Raw genomic sequence first — 18521 nt, 5'->3', positions numbered from 1 at the left:
CTCTCTCTCTGCCCTTCCCCCACTCACATTTTCTCTCTCTTTCTCTTTCTCTCAAAATAAATAAACTTAAAGCAAATGTATCTGCTGGAACACTTCCAGTGTTCAAGAATTTATTTCTCTTCGGGAGGCTCAGTCTACTTTTGGAAAACTGTAATGCAAATATTTATTACTAGTGTAGGTTCTTATTCTAGTTTTATCTCTTAAGATATTTTGAAGTATCTTACCATAATTTTTCATACATGTAATCATATAAATGTTTTCCTCTTTATTATCTATATTTCTGGAAGCAGAAACTGTAATTACTTAAACTACTTTGTATTCAACCACAATCAGAATCACGTTTATAAGTTATCTTTAATAAATACAATTATGTCACAATGGGATAATGTGAAAACATGGATTCCCTCATATCTGGGGAACATGAAAAATCACAGAAAGAGCAAGAGGTGAAAATTGCAAATTCTTGCAAAAATATCTAGTTCTAAAAATATCTAGGGACAAAATCTATTGTTTAACATATATGAAAGAAAACTGAAAATGTTTTGTCACTAAAATGTTACTTTAATAAAGGTCAGAGTCTATCCTATTAAATTTATTAAGGTATCTAAAAAACCCTATATACATATTAATTGAAATTTAATTTCATGGAAATAATTAAGATATTGTAATACTGGAATGTTTGAAATATATGAATTATTATAGCTGAAAGCTTAGTCAACTATATTTATAAAGCCAAGTATTTACAAAGAATAATAATGTTGAAAGAGCTGACTGGCATAGCTTTTCAAAATGATATGTATATATTTTTTGGTCAATCAGCAATTAATAAGTACATATTATTATTCTTATATATTAAGAATTTTGTCTTTCTCTATTTTTATAATTCTTCCTTTTGCTTCTGTAATCCTTTTAGTATATGACAAGTTGAGACACTGTGATTATACAGAAAAAATGTGAAACTTTCTACCTGAAGGAATATGTTAATCTTAGTTATAAAACTAAATACACACAAAGGTTTTTTGAAAGTTGCGTAAGTACAATCATACATAAGAGAATATATATGTAAAAGGGACATAAGTGATAATATTATTATGAGCAATAATTATGCTACACTGTATTTTTAACATCCATCTTCCTTTAGAGTTTGTAAATTAAATTTGCAAATACATACCAAATCTGTTTTCGGAGGATCTGGACACTCAGTGGAAAAAAAAGGTGTTGAACTTCTGACTCCACTGCTATCAGAAGTTGGCTTTGGAGGTTGAGCATGCTGTCTGTAAGTAGCACTTTTAGGAGTCCAACAAAAGAGGTTGATTGATTCTCGCACACAGCGTTCAATGTCAATTTCTAGATAGAAAGTTTTTTTAAAAAGCCAAACACTTAGAATTTGAATTGCTACATTTATATAAAAAACACTATCTTTCCTAAATGTATATATCCAATATGGCTAAAATGATAACCAATTAGAAAAGATGTGAGTGAAACTATAATGGAGATATTAATCAGCATATATATGACTAGAATGGCAGCAGTATTTTACACTATTGTATATATACATACATTTATACATGTAAATATATTCATATATTTCATGTGTGTTTTATTTGACATTATCTACATATATACACACATACATACATACAATATATATGTTGGAATATTTCAATATATCATTATTTAAACATCATGGAATATAACACATCTTATTTAAGAATCTGCCTCATTCACTCTAATAATATTCTCAATTTTTCAAAGTAAAATAGAGGTTGGAGAAGGGAAGGCTGCAATTAGGGAGCGGATAGGCAAAAGATTCAGATCACCAGGACTTCTAGTAAAGTATACTAAAAGTTTTATTTTCATCTATCAAAGGAGATATAAAATAAGCAAGAAAAAATTTATTAAAATATCAATTCTCAATTTTAAAAATAATTTTCTGAGTTAAATGAAGAAAGGCATAAGTGAAGTTTCATATATAGAAAAATTAAATGCACTTGGTTAAAATGATAAAAAAGGAAACATTTTCATAGATTTTCTTTTCTTTCTCAAATCTGAAATTCATGCATCTTTGATACAGAGTTAATAAAAATAGGAAGATTATCACACTCCAAGTTATTGTTTGTTTTGATGGTACCATAGTTCTTCAGGAGGTCAATATTCCTGATGTGGAGTAAGCTGTTCCCATATGGAGAAAGTGGACAGTGCTCGCTTTGGCAGTACATATACTAAAATTGGAGAAAGTGGACAGACCATAGAAAGGCAGTAGAAATTCAAGAAGTTGACTAAGATCAAGGAGTTTAGCATAGGCTAGCTTTTCCCTTTCTATATTCCTAACATTAGTAAATGGCAGATATTCTCATTTTCTTTGTAAAAGTCCAAGTATAGCTTAGGTAAGCAATGAAAAAAAAAACATACTTCATGTTTTAAATTACAAAGGGATAAGTTCCCTATTTCTCTTTTTGAAGCAAGGAACTTATACATAAGGGAAGAAGAACATATGTCTTTAAAAAAAAAAAAAAATCTATTCTGCTGCTTCCTCTACCTCCCCAAATTAAAACTGGGAAATTTTTATTTTTTTTATTTATTAATGTTTTTACTAGAGGGGGAGAGAGAGAGAGAGAGAGAGAGAGAGAGAGAGAGCAAGCATGTGTGCTCTGAGGGAGGAGCAGTGGGGGGTAAGGGGGAAGGAAAGAGAGAGAGAGAGACAGAGAGAGAGAGAGAGAATGAATCTTAAACAGGCTCCATGCCCAGTGCAGAGCCTGATGCAGGGCTCACTCTCACAACTGTGAGATCATGAACTGAGCTGAAATCAAGAGCTGGATGCTTAACTGAGCCACCCAGGCACCTAGGACATATGCACTTAAGTCAATTCTGTGGATGGTACATTTGCAATTGCCTACTTTTGTAGGGAGGAAAACACTTGGAGCAGTAAAAGAGAAATGAATACTTAGTGAGAATCTATTACATGAGAAACATTTAATTCTTACAATGATTCTTGTAGAAAGTTATTGTAATCTCTCATTTCTACTGAAGATGAAGAAACTAAGACATAAGGAAACTGAGTGATTTAATATGGTAATGTGTTATTATGAGTAGAATGTCCGAGGTTTCTAAAGGGTTATAAAGCATCTTTTATTTCTCAATTCATTTAGATTTGGTGTATGGACAGCAGGCCCGGAAAGACCAGTTACTCAATTAAGCATTCCTTTATCTGCTATTAGTGATGTTTACCAGATTCACAGTTGGTTACTTCCATGGCTACACAAAGAGGTCAGGTTTCATCATTCCATATGCTCTTCCTAACATAAAATATATTTTAAAAAAACAGTTAAGCATGTTTTGAGACATGGGTCTATTTATTTGAGCAATGGTAAATACAGTGAAATATATTTTAAAAAAACCCTATAACATGATCAAGTTGACACTTTCTCCACAATAAGAAGAACACAGATACCAATTGGAATAAAAATCAAAGTTCAAGATGGGTTCTCTACTCAACTTAAGAAGGAAGAGAGATGCTGAATTCATTTTAGAAAAATTCCAGTTAATATGTTTAAGATAAAAATTTGAAGCTAAAGAGAGAAAACCCTGTCATTTAAAAAATTTGATCCATTTAATACCATTTAATTGCCAAAAAGATTTTTTTTCAGACCATAGATTTTGCATAAGTGGTGCTTGAATCAGTCTGACACATCTGTTGCCCAGTAGGAGCTTGAAGTCATGTCAATGATCCAGATTAGGGGTTGTAGTTCAGTCATTAAATCACTAGCAATGGAAAAGTCAGTTGTATCTACTTCCAACACACCCTACCAGTACCATAAAAATTTTACAGTGAATCCTGAGAATTTACTGGCATCGACCCTAATTCCACTCCAATTATTAGTACTGGCAGATATCCCATTCTCCATTCACTTAACCCATGTCACCTCTCCATCTCAAAAATCCCTCCAAAGCACTTTATCATAACCAAAATATTATGCAAAAAGTACTCTGTAATTGTACCTCAAAATATGCAACTATTCTTAAAAAGTAATATTATCTTCTCCTGGGACACAACTTTTTTTTTTAATTTTGCATTGTAATTTTAATATAATGCATTGTGAATAAAGCACGTTCCCTGGATTATGGTTTCCCAGGTTTGATTCTAAGCTCCATGAGGAACTTTGTGACACAGAGAAATAACTCCTCTAAATCCTGATTTCTTTGTCCTCATGCAGTACTATCATATCTCTCAGAAAGACTGAACTATGTCCAAAATAATAAAACACATCTCATATTTCATTTGGGCCAGAAGAGGTGGAAAATACCTCTCTCCTGAAGACCTCTGTTCTCTTGCTCTAGTGGCTATGAGCAGCTTCCAAGATCTAGTGAACAGCTGTTGTCCTGGCATTTCTCTTTACTATCATCTAATTCCCTTTGGCTCTCCTCTATATTTAATCTTTAATTTGAAGGGCAAGACATTATTTACTCTTTCTTGATCTACTCCATCATTTTCGTGGAACTCATTTTCCAGTAGCTTTTATGAAAGCTATTAAAAAATATATCTTTTAATATATTTATTCTGTCCTTGACTGTTGGTTGGAGTAGGCAGAGCATTCTAGGGTTGAATTTTTTTCCTTCAGTTATGAAAAATAGTGCTCCATTGTCTTCTGAGAAGTATGATATGATTCTGAATTGAAATAATTTGTATGTGATTTTCTCCTTTTCTGTAAACTTTTAGGATTCTTGGTGTTCTAAAAATTCAAAATGATATATGTAAAAGTATGTCACTTCATTATGCTAGGTATTTGATGGTCCTTTTGTAATCCTTCACTTACAGAGAAAGTTCTTGTTTGATGTCTGTGATGCTTTCTTTCTGTTCTTTCTTCTCTCTTATTAAAGAAATCTTGAACACCCTGAGTTGGTTTTCTAATAATTTTGTCTTTTCTTCTTACTTTGCATCTGTATTTTTGTTTTATTCTCTGAGAGATTTCCTAAGCTTTATCATCTAACTCTTTTATTAGAAAGCTCACTTGCATTTCCACATCATTTTTAATTTCCAGTAAATCTTTTTGTTGTTACTTAAAAAAACTGATTTGTCATAGTTGCAATATCTTCTTATAACTATCTTTCTTAGGATATTCTTTTATTCAGTTTGCTGGTTTGTGTCTTTTAGAGGTTTTCTATAGAGATTTGGTGATTTATGACTACATATTTAAAAAGAATAGTACTGAAAATCAAATTGGAAGTTTTGTATATGTGGAAAGGTCTTGGTGACTAGTAGATTGACTGTTGGGTAACTTCGAGACACAGTCATTTGTTGCAAGACGCCTAAATAAGGTATTTCTCCCTCTGGGGACGTTCCATCTCTCCAGAGAATAATTCTCTGTCTAAACTAATCTTTGCCAGCATTGACCATGGAGGAGTGTGGGGGTTCTAACTACATATATTCTCTTACTTCTGCTCTCTGCTATGCTATTGACTCTGAGTCTCAAGATACTTTGATTCTAGGGGTGCCTGAGTGGCTCAGTCTGGTTAAGCATTGGACTTTGGCTTTGGTCATGATCCCAGGGTTTGTGGATTTGAACCCAGCATTGGGCTTGCATCAGGCTCTCTGCTGACAGCATGGAACCTACTTTGGATCCTCTGTCCCCCTCTCTCTCTGCCCCTCCCCATCCTACACTATCTCTCTCTCTCAAAAATAAACAAACATAAAAAAAAAAACAAAGAAGAAAGATACTTTGATTCTATTACTCCAAAGAATACCCCTCCAAATTTACTGTTCACATGGATATGTTTTTTGTATTATTTGCAAAAGTAAATATATTTAAGTCACAAACAGTGAAGACTTCTGTCTTTACACCAATTCCCTCCATTACACTTCATTTTGTGTTAGGCAACATTAGAGTGGCTAGGGGCACTTTGAGATATAACTAAGAAAAAGCTAAATCAGGAATAGTTACGTAGTTTCATTTAATGGGATATGGTTTTGTGATTTGAAGTCACTTTAGGGTACTGACAAAAGAATTTTTTTAATGTTTATTTTTGAGAGAGAGAGAGAGAGAGAGAGAGAGACAGAGTGCAAGTGGGGGAGGGGCAGAGAGAGAGGGAGACACAGAATCCGAAGCAGGCTCCACTCTCTGAGCTGTCAGCACAGAGCCTGACACGGGGTTCGAACTCACAAGTTGTGAGATCGTGACCTAAGCTGGTCGGACGCTTAACTGAATGAGCCATCCAGGCATCCTGACAAAAGATTTTCTCCTGGATGAAACTCTAGCCAGGTTTATTTACATCCTTTCTTGACTATGCCTCAACTTTTGCTTATAAAGACTTGTCTCCCAGCCTCTGTGGGAAGGTAGGAACCTACCTTTGGTAAGTGCCAATTAGCAAACCTAGATGGGTTTCACATGGGCCAATGCCCTCTTTCACACTTCTGTAAGTTTTCATTTTCCTGAATCTTCTGAGCCCCCTACTCACCCACCCTCCCCACCTATTCTCTCATTCTTCCTTTAAAATGCTCAGTTACCTCTGTACAAAATGAAGTTCAATTCATGTTGGACTCTTATCTACTGTAAGAGTATATTACTTAACTAGGATCTGGCTTTGTTTATGTCTGACAGTATAGAAAAGTTGCTCTAGAAATGATGTCCTGGAATATTCTTATCACCCACTATATAAGAGTAGAGGTATAATGTAAAATTATGTGTCCCAGCACCAGTTGTTTATGGGTAGGAGAAATGGTTGAAATATACACAGCCAAACATCAGGCTTAAGCATTCTTCCAAACATTAAAATGTAAAATTGTAAGCAGAGAATCTGGTTCCCATTGATGTGTAATCAAAAGAGAAATGCTCTCCTTTTAGGAATATGCTTGATAATGTTACATATACAGTTATAAGTGCATCATTAACTTTTTTTCTTTTTTAATAGGAATTTCACAAAATAGCACTTCTGTATTTATAGGAAAGAAATCTGCAGCACCACAACAGAGGGTATTATCTGTGTTAAGTCACATGTCTTATGCATTCCCACTATCAATAATAAAAAAACAAATTTCAACCAACACTGCCAGTGGAAAGACTGATTTTTTTTTGTATAGAAAATATGTACAATTATTGTCATGTGTAGAGATAATCAATGAGTATGAAGCAAAAAAGGACGAAAAAATACAGAGGTATCTGACATTTAATAATTAAAGTATTATGTTATTTTTCCTTTTTGTAATTTGTCATGATCTCTTTGCTCGTTCTCAATATTTTTTTAATGGTCTAATTTTGTACTGTAATTTATATCCTCTTAAATTTCTCCACATTGTTTAAGCTTCAGGCCCACAAAATCTGGCCATTTCCCTATCTTACCGTCTTCTGTTAAGTGGCAGAGAAGACACGTGGCTAGCAAGGTGGGTGCAAAGGCTGACAGAGGTGGGAGAAATGAAACTACTCCTTATGTGTACATTGAACTAATTCCTCTGTTTTTTTCTGCCTCATTTTCATTCACTTTCAATTTGTGAGACTTTGGTGCTCTGCACCAAGAACTGGCTTGCTTCTTGCTATTATTCTCTTTGCAGGAAGGTTTCAGTTCTCTTTACTTTTTATTAAGGGAGTTATTATTGATGTAATTTTGTTCTATCTTCTAAATATTTGTTGCTGTTTCTTGTCTACTAGTGCGCTTCTTACATTCTCTTTGTATTTAGGATTATACTTTTTTTCATTCCCTTACTGTTTTGCTTTAGTGATGTTTCACAAGGCAGTAGGGATAAACATACATGTACAATTTGTCATTCTTAATTGGAAAGGTCTCAAACTTTATAGGTTCTGGTTTAAAAGGGGTGGGAATGAATTTAGGAGATGAACATGGTGGGCTTGAAGCCTCACTCCCTTGGTCTAGCTCTTGATCTAGTGGCATTTAAAGTATTTACTTAGAAAGTGGTATAATAATAATAATGGTATACTGGAAAGAGCATTAACCTGGGAGGCAGCATGATCTGGGTTTAAATTTCAATTCAATGACTTACAAGCTGTATAGCTCTGGCCAAACTCATTTTTCTGTTTTTTTCCCCTCAATCATAAAATAGGGATAATATAAAACACATGAAAATTTTTAGCACTTCAACTGAAATTTTAAAAATCATAAGCCTTAGATCCCAGTTAGTCCAGGATCTTGTTTTAAACTCAGTTAAAATATAGGTTAAATTTCTATTTTGCACTTGGTAGATTTCTACTTAGAAAGAGATTGCCTTTTAAGAAATATTCTTTTCTACCTTTCAAACTCTAAAAATTTGGAATGCTATTTAGTGATATAAAGAAATGGGCTTTGAAGCCTTAAGCAGACATGGGGCAAAAAGTCTGAAAAGCCTGCATACTCTATGATTTCAACTATATGGCATTCTGGTAAAGACAAAAGTATTAAGACAGTAAAAAAATCACTGAGTGCCAGGGGAGAGTTGGGTAAGGAGAGTAGAGAGAAGGACTGTATAGTTGCAGCACAGGAGATGTTTAGGGTGGTGAAACTGTTCTGTATAATGCTGTAATGGTAAATATATGACATTACTCACTTGTCAAAACGCACAGTACTGTTCAAGACAAAGGGTGAACCTTAATGTAAACTACTGACCTTAGTTAATAACAATTTATCAGGGCGCCTGGGTGGCTCAGTCAGTTAAATGTCTGACTCTTGATTTCGGCTCAGGTCATAATCTCACAGTTTGTGGATGTGAGCCCTGTATGGGGCTCTGTGCTGACAGTGCAGAGCCTGCTTGGGATTCTGTCTCTGTCTCTCTCTCTGCCCCTCCCCCACTCTCTCTCTCTCTTTCTCTCGCTCTCTCTCAAATAAAATAAAGTTAAGAAAAAAACATACACTCCTTTAAAAAAATTTAAAAAATATTACAAGGGAATAGAATTTGGGAACAATTTTTGCAAAAATAATAATGCTTTTCTCCTGTGTTCTTTCTTCAAGAATTAAAGAGTTAGCATAAAGTGAAGGAAAGGAGGAAGAAAGGAGAGGGAACTTATAAAGATTGAATGTTACAAGTTATTTATGTATTTTTAAAATATTAAAAGCTGGGTGCCTGGGAGGCTCAGTTGGTTGAGCGTCTGACTCTTGATTTTGGCTCAGATCATGAACCCAAGGTCATGGGATGGAGCCCCTCATCAGGCTCCTCACTGAGCCTGGAGCCTGGAGACTGCTTGAGATTCTCTCTCTCTGCCCCCCTCTCCTGCTCTAAGATTAAAATAAAATAAAAATAAACATAAAATAAAATATTAAATACTACATGTACTTTAAAAAAAGTCATACATACTGTGTATGCATAATCAGTACCATATTTTGTGGCAGCTGCATTATGTATGTTATCTTTAGTGCTCATCATAATACTAAAGCAGATATTATTATCTCCATTTTACTGAAACTTTCCTAATGTACAGAATTCTCAGTGAGATTAAAAATTTTTCCAAATTCACGCAGCTACTATGTGCCAGAAGTGGGATATGAACTCACATCTATCTCATCCATAGACAGCTTTTTTAGCAGCAGAACTACACTGAAAGTTTCCCTGTTCACACAGGTTGTGAGTGGTAGAGCTAGGACTTAAATCCTTATCTGTATTGACTGCAAAGTCTGTGCTATCTACTACATTACACTGTCTCTGAGCAATGAAAAGAAATATTCTTCTTAGTCATAATATACACTCAACATAGAAGGTCTACCTGACTTCTTCGATAATTCCTCAATTGTTTTAGCTAACAAGGAAATCAATATGACTGATATCTACTTTAATAATTTATAAAGGGATGCCTGAGTGGCTCAGTCAATTAAGCATCTGACTTCGGCTCAGGTCATGATCTCATGGTTCATTGGTTTGAGCCCTGTGTTGGGCTTTGTGCTGACAGCTCAGAGCCTGGAGCCTGCTTTGGATTTTGTGTCTTTCTCTCCCTCTGCCCCTCCCCTGCTTGTACTCTGTCTCTCTCTCTCTCTCAAAAGTGAATAAATGTTAAACAATTTTTTTTTTTTAATTTATGGTATCTGTCTTTCTCTGTATGACTTATTTCACTTAGCATAACACTCTCCAGTTCCATCCACGTTGCTACAAAAGGCCATATTTCATTCTTTCTCATTGCCAAGTAATATTCCATTGTATATATAAACCACAGTTTCTTTATCCATTCATCAGTTTATGGACATTTAGGCTCTTTCCATAATTTGGCTATTGTTGAAAATGCTGCTATAAATGTTGGGGTACAAGAACCATGGAAGGGGGGAAGGGAAAAAAAAAGTTAGAGGGGGAGGGAGCCAAACCATAAGAGACTCTTAAAAACTGAGAATAAACTGAGGGTTGATGGGGGGTGGGAGGGAGGGGAAAGTGGGTGATGGGCATTGAGGAGGGCACCTGTTGGGATGACCACTGGGTGTTGTATGGAAACCAATTTGACAATAAATTTCATATTAAACAAAATTATAGAAAAAGCCAAATGGGGTGATCGCTACATTTATACCATCAATAGGAAAGCATGTCATGGTAGAATGGAAAGTGAAAACAAGCATAATAATGATAATGGCAAAATTAATAATAATAATCACTTCACTGCATTTTCTCTATGCCAGTCACTGCTCTAAGTTGTTTAGATATACTGGTTTCTTTAACACAACAACCCTATGAGGTAGGTACTATTATCATTCTCATATAATCAGAGGTAAGGAAACAAGAAGGTTAAGTCATGACCCTAAGATCACACAGCTGTAACTGCAGAGCCAGGATCTGAAACTTAGGTGACCAATTCCACATGCCATGCTCTTAACAACTAGACTACTGGGTGTCTCTTTGTTGAAAGAAAAAAAAAAAAAAACTAGAAAGGACAACTTAAAAAAATTCAAGCTTATTTTGTTCACAAGGATACCAACTGAGTAGTATTTCCATCATATTACTATCAAATAGATGTTCTGAACTGTGAATTTAGCAATCTGCTTCAGCAAAGAATTTAATTAAATTTGCTGTTTGCTTATGCTTTTAAACTCAGTTGATAGGGATTTCAGTAAAGTATAATGTATTTAGTAAGTTCAAATCAATGTTTAATCCTATCCTGTCTTTATCTACAAAGTCTGTCTCAAGAATTAAAGTGAAATATAGAGTTATCTTGTCTATCCTTTTTCTGTAGTCTTAAAAAGCTTATTTCAAATATGTTCCAAACTTATGTCACATAATACTTTGCTTAGAAAAGGCACATTCTGTGTGTTTGTGTGTATATTAATCTGGATTCACATTTTAAGACTTCCCATGATTATTTCCAGTTCCTTCAAGCATCAACTACAGTTAGGAAGCTCAACATGGTGAAAAAAGAGATCTCTTTAGATTTAGGAAAGATGTCCCAAATAAGTGTCCTTCGATTAAAAGTAAAACACAGGTGTACTTTAGAACAAAGCCTACATCTGGACCCTTTCTGTTTTTTTTTTTTAAGTCATATTTTTATTAGAACCTCTTTCTTCCCCAACAGGAATTATAGACAGTGGCCAAACAAGTGATGAGCTAGAATAATGCTACTGAGGATCAAGGCAATTCACAACAATAGAATGCATCCTATTTAAGAGGTAGGTAGAGTTTAACAATTTTTTTAATGTTTATTTCTGAGAGAGAGAGAGAGAGAGAGAGAGGGAGAGTCAGTCAGGAGGGGCAGAGAGAGAGGGAGACACAGAATCCGAAGCAGGCTCTAGGATCTGAGCTGTAAGCACAGAGCCTGACATGGGGCTAGACCTCACGGACCGTGAGGTCATGATCTGAGCTACCCAGGTGCCCTGGTAGAGTTTACCTTTTTAATAAGTCAGTTCTAACAAGCATATTCTTATTTTCTGATTTCAGAAATAATAATTTTACTTTCATGGACAACCAGAGTTACTATTAACATGCCTATACAATGTGACAACAGATTCTTCCATAAGTGTTTAACTGGTACATTTATGTATGAAATTGGAAAGGCATTAAATTTGCTTGATTTCAAAATGCAAAATCAGCATTTGTGATTTTTTTTTTCCTTTTTAGAACTGACCAGAAAAATTCTTTTAATCCTAATCAATCATCTTCTGTTTACTTTGGCAAGTTGGAAATGAGAGCAAAATATATGCAAGGTACAGACAGTATTCCTAGTTTGTGAAACTAGCTTCTTTGTTACCGTTTAACATCAAAAGATTAAAAAAATAGTGCGATTTTCAAAAGGAATCTATTGCCCAGAAACAAATAATATAAGAAGTGAACTATTTCCTCATATACAAAATAATTTAATTAAACTTTGATAAGTAAGAAAGGTGGTACTTTCAATTTGGGGGAAAGAAGGAAGGAAAAATTAAAAAAAAATTAAATTTTAAATTGTTATTATTTTCCCAAAAGGATGAAGACTTGCAACAACAGAGAGTTGGTGAAGTACCAGATATAGATCATCAGCTAAATAAAAATCAGGGTAGGTAGCAGTTTCTTTTTCCTCTCGAGTGTGCTTAATAAATATGTAATCTTAAGGTACCTTTCTTTTGTTCTTCATTTGTTTTTTAAGCAAATTTAACTCTTAGATAACTAAATGTGTTTCTTATCAGCAGTTACTTGTGTCTGCCTAAAAATATGGAGAACAACAACAAACTCAGAAAAGGGTTGGAGCCAATGAAATGCTGTTTGAAGAAAGTAGAATTTTTCTACCTGAAAAAATTTTGGTTTCTGCAAAAATACAGTTTCATTTTTTAATTCCACAGATTGTTATATCCTAGGTGACCAGATTACTTTGATCTTTTCAGCCACAGCAGCAAAGTTTAGACCATAGTCATATTCCCTACATCCACACTTAGCAAATTTAACACCTAGATTTACAAACTCCTCACTTGTGAATATAATATATAGCTTGTGATTTGCCCTCCAAAGGGGACAGTGTTTCCTTTCCTCAAACTGTCAAATTGTTACTAAGGAGCTATAGATAGGAGAGCAAAGTTCCATGTGAATTACATCTCTGTGTAAACACAGATTCTCAAACAAGTAGCCTTTACTTACTCTCTATCAGCTGAAGATTAACAGGCGTGTCCTAAGATTAAAGGCAAATATGTTACTGCCCCCAGCTCTTTTACCCTTTTGGTGGCATCACTGACATAAAATTAAACCACAGCAATCTAATATGACCCAGGTTTGGACCTGTGCTGGAAGAGCAGATGTGGTTACATGAGAGAGAGAATCCAGAGAAGGAAGTTGAAGCTCAAGAAGAGATTCTGAAAGTTTGGATGATTATTTTTGCAAATTGCTATAAGACTTCTCATTATTTTAGAATTAAATTTCATTTAGGGATTCCATTTATTTATATCTATACCTGGTAAATCAGAGAAGAGAAGAATGCACTCATTAAAGCCATTAGCCAAAAGCCGGTCCCGAAGCTGCTGGAGGATTGCTACTCCAATACAGAATGGGAAAGAGGAGTTCCCAAGGAGTAAGGTGTCCCAGAGGTGGAAAATTTTGTGCAGTGGAAATACATCTATAAAACAACAAAATATGAATACAATTAAATAAAATAAAAAGACAAAATTACAGAAATTAAAACAGTAACAAGCTGTTTTACTAGACATGTTACAAATGGTTTATGGTCAAAACTAAGAACAAATATTGGGGTGCGTTGGTGGCTCAGTCGGTTGAGCATCCAACTTTGGCTCAGGTCATGATCTCATAGCTCATGAGTTCGAGGCCTGAGTCAGGCTCTGTCTTGACAGCTCAGAGCCTGAAGCCTGCTTCGGATTCTGTGTTTCCCTCTCTCTATGCCCCTAACCCACTCGCATTCTGTCTCTGTCTCTCTCAAAAATAAATAAACATTAAAAAAACATTAAAAAAAACCCCACTAAGAACAAATACTACCAAAGTGTTTTTATAAAATGCTTATTTAGTTTTATAAAATGTTTATAAAAACTATTTTTGGTTTGGTTTCACAAAACACTTATGAAATTGTATATAATATTCATTGCTTCCTAAGGCATTTTTAAATATTAATAATCAGATTGGTCAAATAGATGACATTTTCTAACCTTTATCAATCCTGGTATAGTTGTTCCATTAATTATATTTCTTCATAGAATTTTCTTGTTATACGATTCTCACAAGCTTATTTACTTACATGAAATTTCATATTGTTTTAGATTCAGTATTGTTACGTTTCTATTATTCACTCTAAATAATAGCTTTATTAAGTTCACGTAAAAATTTTTTTCTATTTTTTGCAACTTTCTTTTTTACATTTAATGATACTGTGCATATTTTTCCAGGCCAATGCATAATCTACTTTAAATATGGTTATTCCATTTAACATATGTACATATTTAAGCAGAATGTCCATTGTATTCATACCTGTAACTGATTAAAGTATCACATACACATACTTTTTGTTTTCTAGAGGAATTCTAGGTTTGGAAATAACAAAAGTATTAGAGGATCTCTAAAAATTGAATCTCATTTGTTGTAAAAGTTGCCTTCCAAATCTTTATGTAAATATTATAATGTTAATTTCTTTTTCAACAGAAGGCAGAGATTTTATGAATGTCATGGCACGTAAGGTAGGCATCCTAAACATCACTATATAACACTCATCCTATATTACACTTTTTGATATTCAGCAGTGAAAACAATTTAATTTTTTCTACCCAACTCTATTACATTAGAATTATATAAGGATGGTTATGTAATTAAATCTATTTAATATCACTATAGCTATAATATACTGGGGCAGAAAGGAGCTATCCTTTTGTCAATACAATAGTAAAAGGAAGGGAAAAATTATACTTACGGGTAAACATGGTGAGAAACCAAGGGATGGCATAGAGCTATGGGTGGAAGAGGAAAGGGGTGCCATGCCGGGGACAGATAAAGAGGAAATAAAAGATAATTAGAATGGTTACCACTAAACTGAATGGTAAAAAATATTTTATACTTTGGTCTACTCCATTGATTAAAATAAAAGTAAATGTTGATAATTATAATTATTACCACAAATACTCTATTAAATAATATCATCTATTACAAATGCTACAGATGTCCCTTTCACCAAGGATTATTACACAGAATGTCTTCATTTCATCAAAGGAAATACTCAAGACACTGACTAACCCAAACACAATACTTGCATGCTAAGTCCAAGGATGAACTTTCAGGTTGCACCAAAATATTTTTGGGATTTTAATGGTCTTTATCAGTGTGGATTTACTCTTAGTATTTTCAAGAATTGATAAGATGGTTTTTGAAAAATGTCCAAAATGTCTCATAAGAAAGTATTGTGAAGCATATACTTTCTATTACCATTTTCTAAATTAACAGGAAGCTTCATAAGCGACTAAAAGTAATAAGATCTAAAAATAAAATAAATTAGTTCTTTAACCGAGTGACAAATTTATTTTCCTAATTTTACTGCCTAGGAATGAAATTACACACACAGACATGCCCACATACTTGTATATACACTTTCAATGAATTTATTCACATTTTGGAAGTGAGAAATCATGCTTAATTTCTAAATGTAGAGTAAAATTTCCTTTGTCAGTAGCAAGTATTGAAAATCAGTAATAACATATAGAAAGATCTGAAAAGCTCTAATTTTATTTTACTTTCTGCATCAAAGCAGTCTACCATTAGACAAAGATTTCTATACTACCTATAGGGTTTAAATAAATATTCATCTAGGACCTATCAATTATGAAATTATGAATAGAGTAGCATATGTCTTTGCATAGCATACCACTGAGTATTTATGCTATCAAAATACCAGTCAAGAACCTTAAGTATTACTATGTACTACATTGAAGTCTAAGTATTATATGTGAAATAAAGCCCATTGCTCTCCACAAGATCATCATTTATATACATTGACACATAGTTCTTTCAAGCAACATTATAAAAGGGAAAACTGCAGAGGAATACAAAGGTATGTGACTTCACTGTAAAGAGTATGGGCTGTAGTAAACAATAAAATATAACAAAATCTGAACTCCTTAGCCTAATTTAAGTTTAAAAATAAAGTCACTAGGATGGTGGCGTAGGAGGACGCTGGGATCACCGCGTCCTGCGGATAACTTAGATTCCACCCACACCTGCCTAAATAACCCAGAAAATTGCCAGAAGACTAGCAGAACAGATTCTCTGGAGTCAAGCGAAGACGAGAGGTCCACGGAAGAGGGTAGGAAGGGCGGAGAGGCGGTGCGCGCTACACGACTGGCGGGAGGGAGCTAGGGTGGACGGGCAGCCCGCCGGCAAACCAGAGCCCCCGACTCTGGCTTGCAAAAGCAGAGGGGCCTGACGGAGTGTGTTTGGACAGCCAGCGGGACTTAACATCTGGAAGGCTGTAAATTAACAGATCTGCTCAGAGAGCGGGAGAGGTGGAGGACAACGGGAGGAAGAGTCGTTGGGCCCCGGACGACAGAGTACAGCTTGGCAGGGAACAAAGGCGCTCACCAGTGCCATCTCCCTCGCCCATCCCCCAGCCAAAATCCCAAAGGGGACCAGTTCCTGCCAGGGAACTTGCCTGCACCGCGCAAACACGCAACGCTGTGCTTCTGTGGATCTATCCCTCCGGGTCTGACTCCCTGCTGGTGCCGCAGGGCTCCTCCCTAAGCGAACCTCTGAAGGAAAAGCGAGCTGATCCTACCCCTCCCACCCCTGTGCACCTTGCTGATCCACCCAAGCTAATATGCCAGATCCCCAGCACTACAAGCCTGGCAATGTGCAAGTAGCCCAGACAGGCCACGCCACCCTACAGTGAATCCCGCCCCTAGGAGAGGGGAAGAGAAGGCACACACCAGTCTGACTGTGGCCCCAGCGGTGGGCTGGGGGCAGACATCAGGTCTGACTGTGGCCACGCCCACCAACACAAGTTATTCAAGACAGTGCAGGGGAAGTGCCCCACAGTTCCTCGCCACTTGAGGGACTATCCAAAATGACGAAACGGAAGAATTCCGCTCAAAAGAAACTTCAGGAAATAATGACAGCTAATGAACTGATCAAAAACGATTTAAACACTGTAACAGAAAGTGAATTTAGAATAGTAGTCATAAAACTAATCGCTGGGCTTGAAAACAGTATAAAGGACAGCAGAGAATCTATTGCTACAGAGATCAAGGGACTAAGGAACAGCCAGGAGGAGCTAAAAAATGCTATTAATGAGCTGCAAAATAAAATGGAGACGACAATGGCTCGGATTGAAGAGGCAGAAGAGAGAATATGTGAACTAGAAGATAAAATTATGGAAAAAAAAGAAGCTGAGAAAAAGAGAGATAAAAAATCCAGGAGTATGAGGGGAAAATTAGAGAACTAAGTGATGCACTAGAGAAATAATCTATGCATAACTGGTATTCCAGAGGAGGAAGAGAGAGGGAAAGGTGCTGAAGGGGTACTTGAAGAAATAATAGCAGAGAACTTCCCTGATCTGGGGAAGAAAAAAGGCACGGAAATCCAAGAGGCACAGAGAACTCCCTTCAGACGTAACTTGAATCAATCTTCTGCATGACTTATCATAGTGAAACTGGCAAAATACAAGGATAAAGAGAAAATTCTGAAAGCAACTAGGGATAAACATGCTCTAACATATAAAGGGAGACCTATAAGACTCGTGACCCATCTCTCTACTGAAACTTGGCAGGCCAGAAAGGAATGGCAGGAAATCTTCAATGTGATGAACAGAAAAACTATGCAGCCTAGAATCCTTTATCCAGCAAATCTGTCATCTAGAATAGAAGGAGAGCTAAAGGTCTTCCCAAACAAACAAAAACTGAAGGAATTCGTCACCACTAAACCAGCCCTACAAGAGATCCTAAGGGGGATCCTGTGAGACAAAGTACCAGAGACATCGCTACAAGCATGAAACCTACGGACATCACAATGACTCTAAACCCATATCTTTCCATAATAACACTGAATGTAAATGGACTAAATGAGCCAACCAAAACACATAGGGTATCAGAATGGATAAAAAAACAAGACCCATCTATTTGCTGTCTACAAGAGACTCAGTTTAGACCTGAGGACACCTTCAGATTGAAAGTGAGGGGATGGAGAACTATCTATCATGCTACTGGAAGTCAAAAGAAAGCTGGAGTAGCCATACTTATATCAGACAAACTAGACTTTAAATTAAAGGCTGTAACAAGAGATGAAGAAGGGCATTATATAATAATTACAGGGTCTATCCATCAAGAAGAACTAACAATTATAAATGTCTATGCGCCAAATACGGGAGCCCCCAAATATATAAAACAATTACTCACAAACATAAGCAACCTTATTGATAAGAATGTGGTAATTGCAGGAGACTTTAACATCCCACTTACAGAAATGGATAGATCATCTAGACACACGGTCAATAAAGAAACAAGGGCCCTGAATGATACATTGGATCAGAAGGACTTGACAGATATATTTAGAACTGCATCCCAAAGCAACAGAATATACTTTCTTCTCGAGTGGAACATTCTCCAAGATAGATCACATACTGGGTCACAAAACAGCCCTTCATAAGTATACAAGAATTGAGATCATACCATGCATACTTTCAGACCAC

The 18521-nt window shown here is 35.5% G+C and overlaps 1 protein-coding gene across 4 annotated transcripts in view; it reads right to left on the bottom strand.

The window, feature by feature from the left end:
• Positions 1-18521, bottom strand: part of TBCK (TBC1 domain containing kinase) — a 225574-nt gene that overhangs the window by 70231 nt on the left and 136822 nt on the right. For all 4 annotated transcript variants that reach the window (XM_019416577.2, XM_019416570.2, XM_019416616.2 and 1 more), the window contains 3 exons: positions 14763-14799; positions 13305-13466; positions 1172-1347 (listed from right to left, as the gene is read on the bottom strand). In XM_019416577.2, coding sequence (XP_019272122.2) covers positions 1172-1347; positions 13305-13466; positions 14763-14799 — 375 coding nt within the window. The remainder of the gene's footprint in view (positions 1-1171; positions 1348-13304; positions 13467-14762; positions 14800-18521) is intronic.

Source organism: Panthera pardus, unplaced genomic scaffold (assembly GCF_024362965.1).
Source record: "Panthera pardus isolate Hobbes unplaced genomic scaffold, ASM2436296v1 HiC_scaffold_13, whole genome shotgun sequence".
Lineage (NCBI taxonomy): Eukaryota > Metazoa > Chordata > Mammalia > Carnivora > Felidae > Panthera > Panthera pardus.
This window is presented reverse-complemented; position numbering and strand designations above follow the sequence as displayed.